This window comes from Neofelis nebulosa, chromosome 2 (genome assembly GCF_028018385.1).
Source record: "Neofelis nebulosa isolate mNeoNeb1 chromosome 2, mNeoNeb1.pri, whole genome shotgun sequence".
Lineage (NCBI taxonomy): Eukaryota > Metazoa > Chordata > Mammalia > Carnivora > Felidae > Neofelis > Neofelis nebulosa.
The window spans coordinates 64,855,130-64,872,013 of record NC_080783.1 but is presented as its reverse complement, the minus strand read 5'-3'; the positions used below and the strand labels follow the sequence as shown (position 1 = coordinate 64,872,013).

Sequence of the window (16,884 nt, the reverse complement as noted above, 5' to 3'; positions counted from 1 at the left end):
TTACTCCTCACCCTGGCCCAGGTCACATCATCACTCTTTATATCGTTGACATGGCCTATCAATGGGCTCTCCATTTCCACCCTAAAAATAGTCTCTGAATGGTCTATTCTCCATAATTCAATCACAGTGCTTGCTTTAAAATGTAACTCAGGGGCACCTGCGTGGCTCTGTTGGTTAAGTGTCCAACTTCAGCTCAGATCGTGATCTCACAGTTCATGAGTTTGAATGCCACATCGGGCTCTCCACTGACAGCAGAGCCTGCTTCAGATCCTCTATCTCCCTCTCTCTCTGCCCCTCCCCTACTCTTTCTCTCTCAAAAATAAACCAACATTAGAAACAAAATAAAAATAAAATAAAATATAACTCAGATATGCTCACAAATCTCCAATGATTTCCCACCCAATAACAGTAAAGTCCAAAGTCTTCACCACAGGCTACGTGGCCCTACATGATTCAGCCCCTGAATCATCATCTGGCCTGCTCCCCTACCCCTCTGGCCACACTGTTTCCCTGGCTTTTTTTATAATTTCTTTATAACATGCTTCCTGCTCAGAATCTTAGCAATCACTGTTTGCTCTGCCTGGAACTCTCTTCCTGCAAACAATCTCATGGCTTGATTCTTTACATCTGTCAGGTGTATCTTCACTACTTTAGAGAGCCCTTCTGTGGTAGGCAGAGTTCTATGACACTTTCTAATATCGCTGTCCCCTGGTATACATGCCCTACATAATCCTCTTCAATGAATATGACCAAGCCCTTTAAATATGATGGGCTGTCACTCCCATGATTAAGTTATGTGATAGAGCAAAGGTAAAGGGATTTGCAGATGTAGCTCCAAAGCAGTTGATTCTGACTTCATCTAAAGGGGCATTAACTTAGATGGGACGGGCTTAATCAGGTGAAAAACCTCTCACAAAGGGACTGAGCTCTTGAAGGGGAGGAGAGATGGTTTCATTTTGCCTTTGAAAAAGGCAAAGTCGTACTGTAAACTGTGTGTGGAATGGGGAGCCTGTACAGAGGCCAAGGACCTCAGTCCATGACTGTCAGGAACTGAATTCTGCCAACACCCAAATTAGTTGGAAGACGACCTCGAGCTCCAGCTGAGAACAACTTAACTGCCACCTTGTGAGACACACCAGAAAGCCCGTCTGAGCTGTGCCAGACTTCTGACGTACCGAAACTGAGATAACAAATGGGTGCTGTTTTAAGTCACTAAATTTGTGGTAACCTGCTACACAGTAGTAGAAAACTTGTATGCCTTCCTTACTATGGGACAGCACCCCCATACCTTCTATACTCCTGATGGAGATTACCCTTCAGAGAACTTGACATCGTGTAAGTAATATGAGTATTTGAACACTTCCTCCCTGCCTGTAGAATGTAAGTTCCTAGGGGGCAAGAAATTTGTCTTTTGTTTCGTTCCCCCATTGTATCACAGCAACTCAAACAGGGCCATGTGCAGAGCAGGTGCTCAAGAAATACTTACAGAATGAATGAGTATATTTGCTGCTTACGTTTATGGCAGCACAGGGTGACCACAGAAACTTAATAGTATTTAACTTTTAACTTTAAAAGGTTATTTCTCAAAGTACAGGGACTGCCCTGAGAGGAGACCAACTGTATATTTTGAGAGATTCATGAGTTCTCAAATATGAAAAAAACTGGTATAAACAAATACTTTGAACACATTTAGAAAAATAATGTATACCACTAGACATGAACATATATTCAACAAAAGTCATACTAAAATTCATTTCTAAAATAATAAAACACAATTCATTTCTATTTTTTGGAAGTATTTCTAGGTGATTAGATTCAGAAAAATATCATTGATAGGTCTTAATTTCAGTGACATTTTTAAACGAATCCTTTTATGATATCCCTCTGAGCAGACAGCTGAATGTCCACTAAAAAGCAGTAAGGTCAATACGATTTGTTTCTGGTTGAGCACCTATACCAAAAAATACTAGTCAATTATTGAAAGCCATGTAGAAAATGAGTGGTTTCTAACAGATGCCAGAAGACTGTTCTATTCGAACTGTTGAACATGTAAAATCAATGTCATGGATAAAGCTGTAAAAACAGGTTTATCCGATTGGCAAATGACATGTATCCAAACATTATAACTAATATGACACACTGACAAGCATGAGTGAAATGTATGGCGGAGGGGAGGCAAGCAATGGGTCAAAACCAACAGGTTCATGATTATAGTGACAAATGTTAAGACATACAAAATGAATTTGAAAACACAAGTTGCAGTTCCAATTAGGCTTGACAGCCTTCCAAGAGGGAAACACAAAATCAGAGCTTTTGTTTGGCTGTTAGGTCATGCTATATCTGTCACCAAAGTGCACAGCTATTTCAAAAAGCAATGAAAATGTAGGCTGATTTAGGAGAAATATGTACATAGACAGATGGACACTAAGCATTGTTTCTCAGCTTATTTGAATGTAGCACCCTTTCTTCATTAAGATCATGAAGGATTGGGATCTAACCCACAAACTCGGGGAAAAAACCACCCAGAGCCATGAGGAAAAAGGTAAAAAAAGCAGATACAGGCTAAATGTTAATAAAGGTGAACAGCCAGAATTGTAAGGAGGATATAAAACTATATTATGAGAAGCAAGGTTACTTGGACTGTTTTGCCTAGGAAAAAGGAACAAGCCTTGTAAAAACACAAATGGCTCTCAAAAAAACAAGGGAATGCACTTGTTCTATATCGTTCTAGTACCCAGAGCAAAACTGTACCTGGAGGTAAGGCTTAGGAATATGTATGCATTTTATTTTTTTTTTTTTTTTTTTTTTTTTTTTTTTTAATTTTTATTTTTGGGACAGAGAGAGACAGAGCATGAACGGGGGAGGGGCAGAGAGAGAGGGAGACACAGAATCGGAAACAGGCTCCAGGCTCCGAGCCATCAGCCCAGAGCCTGACGCGGGGCTCGAACTCACGGACCGCGAGATCGTGACCTGGCTGAAGCCGGACGCTTAACCGACTGCGCCACCCAGGCGCCCCATGTATGCATTTTAAAACACTCTCCAGGAGACTTTTATCCAGAGAACCTGATACCTGCTCTAAGGGCCAGAATTTGAGCCCACGGGAGCCCAGAATAGGAAGATCAGCTGAATCTCAGGGAAGAAGATTGAACCATAACAAAGCATTTTAGCATCGTAGGAGTGGTCCATGGAAAAAGAGTCAAAGTATGCACAGAAGCTAACTAAATATCTAGTGTACCACTAAAGAGAACGTTCCTGCGTACGTAAAGTAGGAGACTGGACCACCGCACTCTGAAGGTCACCCCCAACACCGCACACTCAAGTGGGCTGGATGGTAACCTCCACAGTCTCACTCACGACCGTATCTCAGGAATCAACAAGGAGCCTGGCACAGTGGTTGTACCGGAAGTATCGGTGGAATGAATAAAAATAAACGAACAAGTGAAAAATAGATGAAAGCAGTACCTGGTTCCAAAGTCAAATAAAAAAGGAATGGGCTATCTCATTTTTTGGAGAGCAATAAATATATTTTAATTGTGAACCATGATCAAGGACACTTTCAAATAGAAGGAAAATAGTCTTGTAATAGCTTCACTTCTTGACCAGAAATCATCTCTGAATTAAATCACACCAAGCCTTAGTGTGCAGTCCCCCTGGTTAAGTGTGTGAAAACACACCACAGATTGTAAATGACCAGCACAAGCACGGGGTGATTATGGTGATGATTATCTACCCTGACAGTCTAAGATAACTCAGAGGGCTGGAAACTAACCTTGAAAACAAATCGGCTTTTTATAGCCACAGCTCTGAAAATGGTCCATCAGCCATGTGCTTTATTTGTTTAATTGTCAAGGGAGAACCTATGTGTAACTTATTTTAAAACACCTTCAAAAATGTGACCATAATCTCACTGACTTGGTAAATTAAGCTGTTTATTATAATTAAGTGGAAGCAAATATGTTTTAAGACACATTCTTAATGAAGAATATACACCTTATGATGTACCTCAATATTTAAAAATCCATGACGCAGAAAGAACTTTTCATTCACTAGATACAAAGTCTACACTGTCAGGCACCATACTTGTATCCATTTCCTAGAAGACGGAGGGTTCTTTCAAAATACATCTGTCATTTCTCCACAGTAGCTGATCAAACCTGCCACTGAAAAATGTTCTGAACAGGCAACTTGTAGTACAAGCACGGTTTATTTCTGTCAGAGACTGACTGCTGAAGTGTGAAAGAAACTCATTAAAAATCTCTTACTGTGATCTTACATTGTAAAAAAATTTTTAAAAGGAAAAAAAGCCCAAGAAAGAAAAGGCAAGGGGGGAAAAAAAAAACAACTTAATGAAGGGTACACTGAGCCTGCAGACACACTCATATGGTGCTTTCTTTCTCTTCTTTAGTAAGCAATTAGAAAAAGACCCATTAGTCCTGGGAATACAGCATACACTAGCTGTTTGCAGAAATCAAGTAAGTTAATTTTATTTTATGTTAATATTATGAAAAGTTAATGAAGGAGATAAGAATATTATACTATAGGAAGAGCAATACAAAATAAACATATTATTTACCTTAATCTTAAAACGAGGTTCACAGCACAAGAAGCTTCTCTGTAGTCTTCACTAGCATTGGGTAGCCCCTTTAAAGACAAAACCGCAAACACTGTTATCAACTTGGAAAAACAATCGTAATACCCCTTGATTCACATGACCCTTTCTGGAAATTTCAAAACTAGGTCTTTACAGAGGGCAGGTCCCATTTGGCCACAATAATACCCCTATATGAAGGTTGGAATGATGCTTAATTGCCAACATAACGGGAGATCCAAACAGATCTGTTTTCAAACAGAAAACCTCAATGGTAGCATGGGTCCTATGAACAATTGGTATAAGCTGCAGCAAGTCCAAGGAAGAAGGGTCAGCCATCTTAAAGGAGCATCTTGCAACCTGAGCCACTGACTGACTACATCCATTGGGATTTAGTCCCAACACAAAGGTTGGGCACCTTAAACCTCAGGATGCAAAGGCAAGTGGAATCCAGTAGATTAGGTCACTGTTTATCTTCCCTGCGTTTCTCACCTAGAACTGATTTCCATAAATATAAATCATCAACCACAAATGCCTCTACTCCATAGCTCCTCCTGACTCCTACAAATCCTTAGAAATGAGCAGACCTTGGGGCGCCTGGGTGGCTCAGTCGGTTGGGTGGCCGACTTCGGCTCAGGTCATGATCTCACGGTCTGTGGGTTCGAGCCCCGCGTCGGGCTCTGTGCTGATAGCTCGGAGCCTGGAGCCTGTTTCCGATTCTGTGGCTCCCTCTCTCTGACCCTCCCCCATTCATGCTCTGCCTCTGTCTCAAAAATAAATAAACGTTTAAAAAAAAAAAAAAAGAAAGAAATGAGCAGACCTTCTTGTTGGGAGTAGAAAAATAGAGATTTTGGATCAAGATTTGCCTCTGCCACTGACCAGACACGCAATCATGAGCAAGTCATTTCCCTGAACCTATTTTCCCACTTACAAAATGGGGATAATACCTGTCTCAAAAGTTTGCTGGAAGAACAAATATATGAAAACAACTGATCAACTACGTGTTACATAATATCAGTTATCCTAATCCCCTTTCCTGTTTCCCTTATTCTATTCACTTCCTGACAAATTACTATTCCTCACTTGCCTTTTATCATTCAATCAGTCCCTGAAGTTTATCTCAAGGTGTTTTACTGAGTTGCCTGATATGGAGTAAAAAGACCTAAACTGAATCGTGTCTCTGCCTCTAACCAGTTATATGACCTCACGTGAGCCAACTTCTGCAAGCCTATGCTTCCTTGGCTATAAAATAAGGGCAAAGGACTAGCTGTCTGACTTCAAAACAGGCTTCCTGCAACCATGAAATTCCATTATTCTCTCCTCAGTATACAGCTGTTTTCATAAAACACACATCAGGTAGGATAAAAATGAATTTATCAACGGATGTGCAGATTTGGGGGACAAAGTTGTGATCCTAAGGCTGATGATGCTTGATAGTATAATGACTTTGAAAGCAAAAGGGCTTGCTTACTAATTATACAGTGAAACCAGACTGGGGGTCTGCACTCTGCTTCTATGCCCATGTTCCCACCCCTGCACTGCTCAGCACCCTTCATCAGCACCCAACACGACTCACGGCGCATGTTTTCCATCATGTAACTTTTAGTATAAATGCATTTCACAGTCAGTGGACTTCCATTTTTACAAGGCAAGTTGTAGAGATAAATTGGCCCATAAAATTCAATGATAAAAGAATTATGAAAACAGGTTATAGAAATCCAACCAGAAGCCAAAAAAAAGTATCAATTAATTATACTGTTTTATAGCTAGAGTCTAACCGAATGGGGAGTCATTTTCTTTCCTTATCTTATTTCACACAGTACCAACAATTTCAGAAGCAGTCTGGTAATCAATCCTTGCTCTTGAACCTATCATTTAAAGGTTGGGGGTCCTGAAAATCATGGTCAATAGTAACAGTACTCTCTTCTCCATACCTATTAAAAAAAGAGAGAGTTTACAAGCCTCCAGTTCTGATGGATTACCCCGAAACTGTCTATCTTCCTAAAATGTTGGTTTTTCTAAAAATAGGTCTACAAATCACCTCAAACATAAAGGACTGGTGGAGAAACATACCTGAGGATCCTGCACAGAAAGGGACCGTATTTGCTCGGGTATACTGCTGGCATTCACCATCTGTTAAGAGAGCCACTGTTACAGCACTTAAGGAAACCAAAATGAGACATTAAGGTCAGTGTGGTTACATTAAGTCCCACTTGTCAGAGACAATTTTACATAAGTAATTTTAAAGCAGTTTTTCCCCAAGTGTTGTCCTTTGATGATGTATATTGGAATCACCTAGGACGCATGATAAAGATTCCTGGGTCCACCTAGCCTAGGATTCAGAATTTCAGGGAGACGGGAGAGAATGGGTATTTTTAACAATACCCATTGTCACCCATGGGTGATCCTCCTGATGTTTTCAGAGAGCCACTGAGCTAAAGTGAAAAGGCATGGACTACTGGATATTTTAAATTTGATAAATTTGGTAACAGAAAGATGCTCTAGGATCATTTTTTTCTTGTCACACAATTTCCATAAGTCTTGTATCTATATGACATAGTCCAACGTTAAAGTTCCCCAATGAAAGGATATTAGGATAGTGACCTTTAATCATCATTTAACCTTTAATCATTACTTTGACTAATGAATGATTTATTCACTGGATTAAGAAAAATACATAAGTAATTGGACTTTTAAAACACATTTCCCCAAAGGAAAAGTCAGAACGACAGGTTATGTTTTATCCTCAAGGTTGGAAATCCAACCCTAATGTGATACCAAAAGTATTTCTGAGCCCTACTTTCTGTGAACTCTGCCCTTGAACAAAACTTGAAAGACCAGAAAATAAAACTAGAAGAGGAACAGCAATGAAAATGAAAAAAAACAAAAAACAAAAAACATATTATTTTCTAAGCTTACTATCAATTCTAAAACAATCAGAAGTCATCAGAAATTTTTTGCAGCAAGTTTTCTAAAGTTTAAGACATGAAATTGTTACTCTCTGTGCTTCCTCAAAATTGTTGTGCTTCATCACAATATTAGTGATGAAGTCATAGGCGGAAGTGTACTAATGTCTGCAGTTTACTTTGAGATGCATCAGAAAATGAAGACACACTGATGAATGAATAGATGTGCACATGATAAACCAAGTATAGTAATGGCAGGATCTAAATGTAGGTACATAGATGTTTGCTGTAAAATGCTTCTAATGTTGCTGTATTTTTGAAAATTTTCATAAAATGTTGGGGGAATATGACAGTGTAAGAAGAACAACCAACCTGTATTCCTTAACCAGCCAGAGGACCTGGGCCTACACCAAATGATCTTTTGTGAAGAATCTTTCAGGCTGACTGATCCCATCGTCTCACTTAAGGTTTGAGATACAACCAAAAGCCACATCAGCACTTACAGAATATCCCACCTCTAGTCCAAGGACCACTGTAAACTGAAAAAACCTTAATGGCATTTACTAGACATGAAAACTTGTCTTCCTCCGTGGGAGGTCCCATCTCCTGCCCTGCTCCCTTATTCCTGGGCCATCATCAGGAAGGAGAGCTAGTTACCTGCACTGGGGACTGGATCCCCAAGCACCCTGTGCAACCTCACTCTGTAGGTGTAATCCTGCATCTAATGAAGGGACCAGCCTCTGACTCTCACTGGTGCACAAGCAATCTGGGTGATTCCTCAGGAAAATATGAAGAGATGCACAAGAGGGATGGAGAGGGAAGTTCCCTGTACAAAACACCTTCTTTCACAACCAACTAGAATCCTCCAAATTTCACCATTATGGACCTAATTCTATCAGTTCAGCTTATTTATGCCCTCTGGGGCAAATTTTTTTCTTTTTGTTTTTTTTTTCTTGTTTCTTTTTGAGAGAGTGTGCTAGCCGAGGAGAGGGAAAGAGGGAGAGAGAGACAGAGAATCTTAAGCAGGCTCCCTGCTCAGAGCGGAGCCTGACGTGGCACTCAATCCCACAACCTGGGATCCTGACCTGAGCTGAAATCAAGAGTTGGATGCTCAACCAACTGAGCCACCCAGGCGCCCCAATGGGCATACATTTTTAATTATAAAAGCTTACAAGAAAGCCAACATATTAAGCAGGTGTTATTCATCACAGTATAATATAAATTTGCTTGCTGGAATTTTTTTTTTTGGCTTTTTTTTTTTTTGCTATAAGAAATGCATTCAAGGGAAGCCTGGGTGGCTTGGTTGGTTAAGCACCTGACTTGATTTCGGCTCAGGTCATGATCTTGAGCCCCATGCCGGGCTCTGCACTGACAGCATGGAGCCTGCTTGGGATTCTCTCCCTCTCCCTCTCCTCCTCTGTCCCTCCCCTGCTCAAGCTCTCTCTCAAAATAAATAAATAAACATTGAAAATCAAAAGAACTGCATTTGAGAAAATGGGTGTTTTGATAGGAAGGGAAGAGGAAAAGAACAGATTAATGGTGGACACCACCCTGGAAACAGGCCTCTGAAACTGGGTAAAAGAGAGGCAAAGATCCCAGAATAGGGAAAAGAAAGGGACAATGTCTGCTAATTTTCCATAGAGCTCTGCTTAATCTTCTCATTTTCTATTTTTAAAAATACTGTGGCTAAATGCAGTGTGCTATCCTGGATTGGATCCTGAGACAAAAAAAGGATTTTAGTACACAAACTAGTGAAATATGAATACAGTCTGAGGTTAGTTGATAATAATGTAACACTTTCGCTTCTTAGTTGTGACAAAAGTACCAGGGTCACATAAGAATTTAACAGTGGGAGATCCTGGGTGAAGAGTGTATGGGAACATTGTATCATCTTTGCACTTTTTCTTGCAATCTAAAATTATTACAAAATAGAAGGTTATTTTCAGAAATACAGAAAGATTTCTGATCACAAATCTAGCTTTTATCACAAAAAAGTCAGAAAGCCAGTCATTTAAAATAAGAACATCTTTTGGAAAATGGTGGCATAAAGGTATCAAGTTAAAGCCATCTGTGATGACAAGGCTAAGTATAATAAATCTGGAGGGAGAAAGCAAATCTTTGCCTCCATCTACAAATGGATATAAAACAAACACGTATCAGAGCTGACAGGCATTTGGAAAACACAATGTCATCAGAAATACATTTAAAAAGCTAAAGGCAGTTTTAGCAATCAGGTAACAGCAATGAGTAAACACAAGCAATAAATTTAGCTTCTGCACTGTGACTAATCACTATAAAATTAACTCAACCTAAACCCTCACCAAATTTCTTTTCTCCTCAGAACAAAATATCATAGGAAACAACATTTTCACAACTAACCTAGCCTCGATTCTGTAACAGAATTCTTCAATATATCTCTTATGGGCTAGAGGGCCTGAGTCAACAAACCTTCCACCTGCCTTCATTACACCTGATTAAATAAGGACAACTTCTCCAAGGGGTCTCTGAATCATCTTTCATAGTTTTTTCTCTTCTCCCCCTCTCTCTTTTCTTCTTGACATTTCTGATAGACAGATATTTGAAGCAAATCTTCAGAAATTTTGAGCACACAATCTTCTCGGATTTCAGTGTGGACTTTGGGATTCAGAGCAGTTGGTGTGGTTTTCCTAGCCAGTGGTTTTTGATCCTAGCCATGTATCAATCACATGAGCAGCTTTCTGAAAACCAGACTTGCCTGGACCTCAGCCCCAACTACCAAATCATAATTTGAGGGCTAGTTCTGGGCATCTTCATTTTTAAAGCTTTCAGCTTTTCTGATGTGAATCTAGGGTTACAAACCATATGTTTTCATGCCACCTAACAGAGGGGCTGTGCTAAAAAGAATGCTTCTTTAGTAGAAGACTTAGCCAAATGTCTCCCTTGGTTAAAGGAAATGCAAATGAAGTGTGAATGTAAAGAAAGATAAAGGCATTTTTACTTTTATGTAGAAAATGAGGATATAAGGCAAAATTGATTTTAAAAGATTATAAAACATGTATCGATTATTTTCAGAGTCTGACAAAAACAGATTCCCAAATCACTGGTCAAAAAAGATCAATAATGAGATAATAAATGAAAGGTTTTACAAAAGCTAGGATGGCAAATAGGAAACCCCCACATGAGGAAGCCAGTCTTGCAAATACTACTCCCGACCCCTACCTCCAAAGCGATGAGAAGTTTCTAGAGAGCAGGGCTCTCTGCCTTGTTTTTTGTGTAATTCCCACAATGGTACAGTACTTAGCACTGCTTCATGTAAAAAATCAGGCACAGATTAAGTATTTGCTCCATTAACTTCATTATTAATATTATTGTTGCATTATTAACATGAAGTTCTACCACTGGCTTCCACATCCAAGTGGAATACAATAAATAAATAAAATGAGCATGAATTACCTACTTATAAAAAACTATGAATTACTGGCAGGTCATAACTAATACCTTGCAAGGCTACTTCTAAAATGTCCAGTTAGGAACATAGGAGGACCAGCTTTTAAATGGGTTGGGCTATGAACCTCAAGATGAGTGGTTCAACTCTAGAACTTTACAGGTTACACTGGAAATTTTCTTTCGGATTTAGGAGGATCTCCTGGTACGGCCCAATACCAAGCACATCTTCCCAAGGCCCCCCTGACAAACACCCCACCCTGGCCTTCTTAATCTTCTCCAACAAACCCTGTAATACCTGGATATTCTGCCTTAGACCTTCCTAGGGAAGCCAAATAGCCCTTTACAAATTAAGCATTTCTACAGCACCCCCTCTTTTATTGGACTATCTTCCTCTGTCTGAATGTAACTACTAAGTAAGGCTACCTTCTCTGAACTTCAGCTCAATGAAATGGCATCTTTGGATTTTTCTGCTCACTTCTGACCTACTCATAAATACGATATGCTTCTTCAGGCACCTGTTTAATGTTTACTTCAGTGTGTGGGTATTCATGTCACCAACAAACATGGAGAGAGCATCTACTAGATGCAAAGGGAACATAAATATGAATAAAATACTAGCCCAGTCTTCCAGTAGCTTCCAGTCAGCCAAGGAAATAAACTGTGATTTAAATGATGAGCATTCTCGAAAAGCTTATCAAAATGTAAACACTGGCATTTAAACGTGCCACTTGGCACAGATAAGCATTTTCACCCTCAAAGATGTTTAAAGGTATAAGGTACACTGTCAGAGGCTATATAAATTGGTACTTTTTTTTAGTCTCAGCTTTACGGAGATATAATTGACAAATAAAAATGTAAGATATTTAAAGTGGTTTAGCTTTTGATAGCAGCTATTGAAAAATCCAAAACCAGATTTTGTCAAACGAAAACCCACGATTCTTTAAATTCTTTAAAATGCTTAACCTGCACATGTGCTCCTTAAAATGCGTACACAAAATGTTAATGGAATGCAGTTTATAATAGTCACCTAAATGTTCACAAAGTTAGTGGTTAAATAAACCACTTCAATCCATCCAAGGTAATACTATTCGGCACTTAAAATAGAGGCAGATCTACAACAACTAACGTGGAAAGATTTTGCAAGATTTAAGGCAAGTTGCAAAAACCAGAAAGACATTTTTGTGGAATCACCGTGTTGCAAACCTGAAATGAACAGAACACTGCGTCAACTATACTTCAATAAAAAAATAAATTTATGGTTTTTATAATCCCATTCACACTTTTAATATGATATAGGTTTCTTTATTTACATATTTGTATGTAAATGAGAAGAAAAAAGTCTGGATGAAAATACTGTAAACTGAAAACCTCTATGGAAAGAAGGAACAGTCACAGGGGCAGGAGAGGTAGCAAAATAAAAGTGGCTCTTCAGGATTTTTTGTTTAGTTCTTCCACACATTTTACAAGTCTTTGTGTCCCTTTCAATAAAGCCTACCCTGACCAACCCATTTAAAAATCACAGTCCCTTAACACACTCCCTGTACTTTCCACACCGTTCTATTTTTTCCCCATTGCCCCTACTCCACTGTAACAAACCACATAATGTACTGATTTATAAAGTCTGTCGCTTGTTTTTTACTTGCTCCCATCAAAATATAAGTGTCACAATGGGGCACCTGGGTGGCTCAGTCCAGTAAGCATCTGACTCCTGATTTCAGCTCAGGTCATGATCACACTGTGAGCTCAAGCCCTGCGTCAGGCTCTGTGCTGACAGCGCGGAGCCTGCTTGGGATTCTCTCTCTCTCCCTCTCTCTCTGCCCCTCCCCTGCTCACCCTCGCTCTCTGTCTCAAAATAAATAAATAAAATAAAATTTAAAAAATGTAAGTGCCACAAGGACAGGGATTTCATGGTTTTTTTTTTTTTTTTTTACTGTTGTATCCCCAACACCTCCTAAAACAGTGTGCACAGTAGGTATATATATGTGCATGTGTGCATACATTTGTCGCCTATTTACATATCCAACAGTTCTAATTCCCTTTGTAATAGATAAATAACGTTTTGCTTCACTTACACAAAAAGTGAATTTGGGTGGTTGGCAAGACAGGGGGCTACTTTAACTAAAAAGCTGAAAGGACACAGCAACCATCACTGTATCTGCCCTTAACACAGTTCAGGATACTGAAATACCAGCTACTGAAATGTGAAAAACAAAAAAGGTAACAAAACAAAACAAATGGCCTGAGAAGCCGTGCAATAGCAGGTAGGGCTGATTATTCCTAAAATTTGGTGAAAGTGTTCACATTCAAAGACATGAACCTTTCACAAAAGTAAGGTTTCATGTTTCCTCAATTATAAACTCATATGGAACAGACGTATATCACTGGGAAATCAAATTAGTCTAGACACGGTGAAGTGTCTAACACTTTTAAATCCCACCCAAGGTCGACAGTGATGACTGACAGCATGCTATACATTAGTCTCTTTCCTGTCTATGCAGAAAACATTCTTGCCAAAAAGATACTAGTATCCACATAACAGATCAGTTATCAAAGCAACTTCAACAAGCACATAGGAGGATACTGTCACAATAAATTTCACAAATCCTCAAGAGGAAGGACCCACAACCCTCAGTCTGTACCAGGTTAAGGCAGGACTCAGTGAAAACATGCCAATAAAGACGTCCTGTGGTGAACCAAAATGAATGCTTTCTGAATCATGATGCTACCCGAAATCACGTTATTTTGTTCTATTTCTAAGCAGGACTGACACTTTTAGTTAGAGACACTCCAGGAAAGAGATGAAAAACCCTGACTCTGCACTTCACTGTAGGTAAAATAGCAAAGTGGGCAGAAGAGGGCAGAGTGCATGATACCTGGTTAAGATGGTTCTAGAAACAAGCACATGTGTGCGGCCAATGGGTCCTATTGTGGAAGTCCTCACCATCATTTGTAACAGAGGGAGATAACTTCCTTGACAAACCTTATCTTTTATATACAAAATGACAAGATGAATTCCTATGATCAACACAGGAAGAAACAGGAACTGAAGGACAGTTAACAGTGGGAGGTAGGCAGACTGAGAAATCCCTAGGCAAGGCCTATCAGTGTGGCATGAAGAATGGAGAGACCAGAGGGAAGGGAGAATGACAGGGAAACAATAGATTGTAGCTCGGATGTACTCTTCTCAGAAAGTCCAGCTGGCCCCTTGTAGTGGAATCTAAGATTTACTTCACTTCATCAAAAGGAAGCGTCTGCTAATTAAAACAAAAGAAAAAGTTGGGATGGATATCATCTGTATCCTGAAGTCTTCGGTTTCCTTAATGAGAATTTATCAAGGCACACATTAATTACTAGGTCTGTAAAATATTTGGAGCTATTTAAATATGCTCGAATTTTCTCTAGGAGAATTAGCAAGTCTTCTGAACTACAGTCATCATTAGACATTAGCATTAGGATAATTAACCAGATGGAAGAAGTAAAGTTAATCAAAAGGTGACCAGTTCTCAAAGGGAAGCTGATCAGAGTGTTTCCTGCCTACTAAGTTACCCACTAGATTGTAAAGCACACTCAACCTAGAGCCTCCCACCATTTTAATTATCTGCTTTACTATAAACCAAAAATCTAGAAGAGACTTTGCCTGAATGCGTATTATGTTTTCTACATGGCAGTAATATCAAGAGTTGAGATCAACCAAGCTGAGCACTCAGTGGGTGCTTCGTGTGCATGATTTTATCAAATGCTCACAGCAACTTAAAAGTAGTGTGACTGGTCATTACCATCTAACAGAGGAAGAAACTGAGGCTCAGAGAGTAAAACAATCGGCCCCAAGTTACAAAGACCAAAAGTAACTCAGACAGTATCAGGACCTGCAAAGTCTACATGCCTTTTCTTTTCTGTTACTCCGTGAGGACGAAATTTTGATGTCTCCTCCCCAAATGGATCATACTCTGATACTGCAAGGGGGAGGACGGCTCGTGGGAGGGGGGGATGGTGAGGTGGCAAAAAAATGTTAAAATAAATCACCACCACTCACCTCTGGATTTTCTTCTTTTACTCTTCGGGACTGTAAAACAATTGCATATCCATTAATACGTGCACACACAAAATGCCACAAACATAAATTGTGCACAGGCTAGCTCACCATCGTCAACATCACTTACCTTTTCTTGAGAAAAAGCGGCCTTCCCTTCTTCACTTTTCTCGTCCATCTCGTCGTCACTCCACTCCCAGTCACCGTCCTCGGTTTTATGAAGGTGACCGCTTGACCCAGGAACTCTTCTCACCTGAATCAAAACACACCCGCCCAGATTTTTCACTAGCAGAACGTGAACAGTGCTCGCTGGTGCTGCCAGTTGGGTCGCACAGCACACACCTACGCTGGAAATACCTTGAGTGGTTACGAATTCAGGCAGAGCAGTTAATACCCCAAAAAGACTACATAGCCTGCAGACTCCCACACTCATCCTCTTTCCAAAGATACTGTGTTCTCCAAACGCATTACTATACACCAAGAGCAAAATATTTTGGAAGAACACCACGTGCGTCAGCCACAGGGATCAAATCCATCTTTCCCTTTTGCTTCATTTAATACTTCGTTAATTACTACACACTAAAGGCCATGTGATCGGCTTCAAGACTGCCTAAGGAAACGCAAGCAAGCAACAGACTGCTGACAGAGGGAAGGCGAGGGAGTCAGGCAGCCTAATGAAACACCTCAGTCTAGGACTGATCAGCAATCTAAAGCCTCCGTCAAAAAAAGCAAATACCCTTTTGTTGCCACCTTGCTCTTTGTCAGAACCTGACATCACACTTGTTTTCCCAAGATTCTGCTCAACCTACCTGAGCAAAACGAAACAGCATCAGACTATTCTTAACACACCTTGTAACACTTTTGAGACTTGGGGGATTGCTAGAAACATGGCAAGATAATCAGCAGCCATGCCGGATCATCCAAACAGGTTATAACAGTCTTCTGCAAGGATTTCAAGTTTATTTGAACTTGTGATTAGAGATGTAGATGTGATTCAGGGGTATTTTCTTCAAATGCCTGTGTGGTTGAAAAAGCAAAACTTTTAAAAGGACAGGATGACTGAGAATGATGAGCCTCTGACCAAAGTAATTTGCGCTAAAAAAACAGATTCAGATGTAACTGAACAAAGCAATGTAGCAGCGAACATGTGAACATAACAGCCAGTGAGTGAGCCACTGATTCAGAGGAACTTCAAGGGGAGAGGGACCCTGGATAGGGTCTAGTCCAACCCCCTCAATTTACAGATGAGGAAATGAAGGCCCAGCCCCGGAAAGTGATGGAAGATTGAAGAAGATCACAAGGCTAGGGGGACAACATTAAGGCAAGAATAAAAGCCTTCAGATTCCCATTCAAATGCAAATCTTATGCCACTGAATGGTAAACGTGAAACCGAAGTTGTCTAAAAACATCCTGCGAAGACTTTGAAAGACTTATGATGTGAAGAAAGACTAATTTCCGTAATACAAACTAGTTGGTTATATCATGGGAGCCTCATTAATCCTGAGGGAAATTCCACAGACCTTAAATGTAAGGTAAGTATTTACACACGTTCGATCAATGTCAATTCATAATCAAAACAGGCTCGGGGTTGGGTCTGACTTAAAGGAATTATCCTGTGGAATCTGTAAAAGCAAGCCTGACCACTTGGTCTAGAAGATCTGAACTCCAGGATGGAAAGTTCAAAAGTAAAAAGTTCTTATTCATAAGTAAAACAGTTATGCTTAATTGGGGGGGGGGGGAGCTTCTCTCCACTCCAAAAAAACGAATTCGAATTTGAAACAACACCTTCTGTGTTTGACATAAGATATTTTTTCCATTTGCATATTCTGAGTCATTGGAAATGACCTATTCTAATGACAATGCTTTATAGAAGCTGGCAAAGTACCGTACGGAAAAAATGCTGAAACTCACTTCAACACTTTCAGAACAGACTG

At 39.8% G+C, this 16,884-nt stretch overlaps 1 protein-coding gene across 1 annotated transcript in view; it reads right to left on the bottom strand.

Moving 5' to 3' along the window:
* STK39 (serine/threonine kinase 39) overlaps positions 1-16,884 on the bottom strand; it is a 314,459-nt gene that overhangs the window by 125,882 nt on the left and 171,693 nt on the right. The window contains exons 11-14 of the mRNA XM_058714960.1: positions 15,081-15,203; positions 14,954-14,983; positions 6,662-6,721; positions 4,574-4,641 (exon numbers count right to left, since the gene is read on the bottom strand). Coding sequence (XP_058570943.1) covers positions 4,574-4,641; positions 6,662-6,721; positions 14,954-14,983; positions 15,081-15,203 — 281 coding nt within the window. The remainder of the gene's footprint in view (positions 1-4,573; positions 4,642-6,661; positions 6,722-14,953; positions 14,984-15,080; positions 15,204-16,884) is intronic.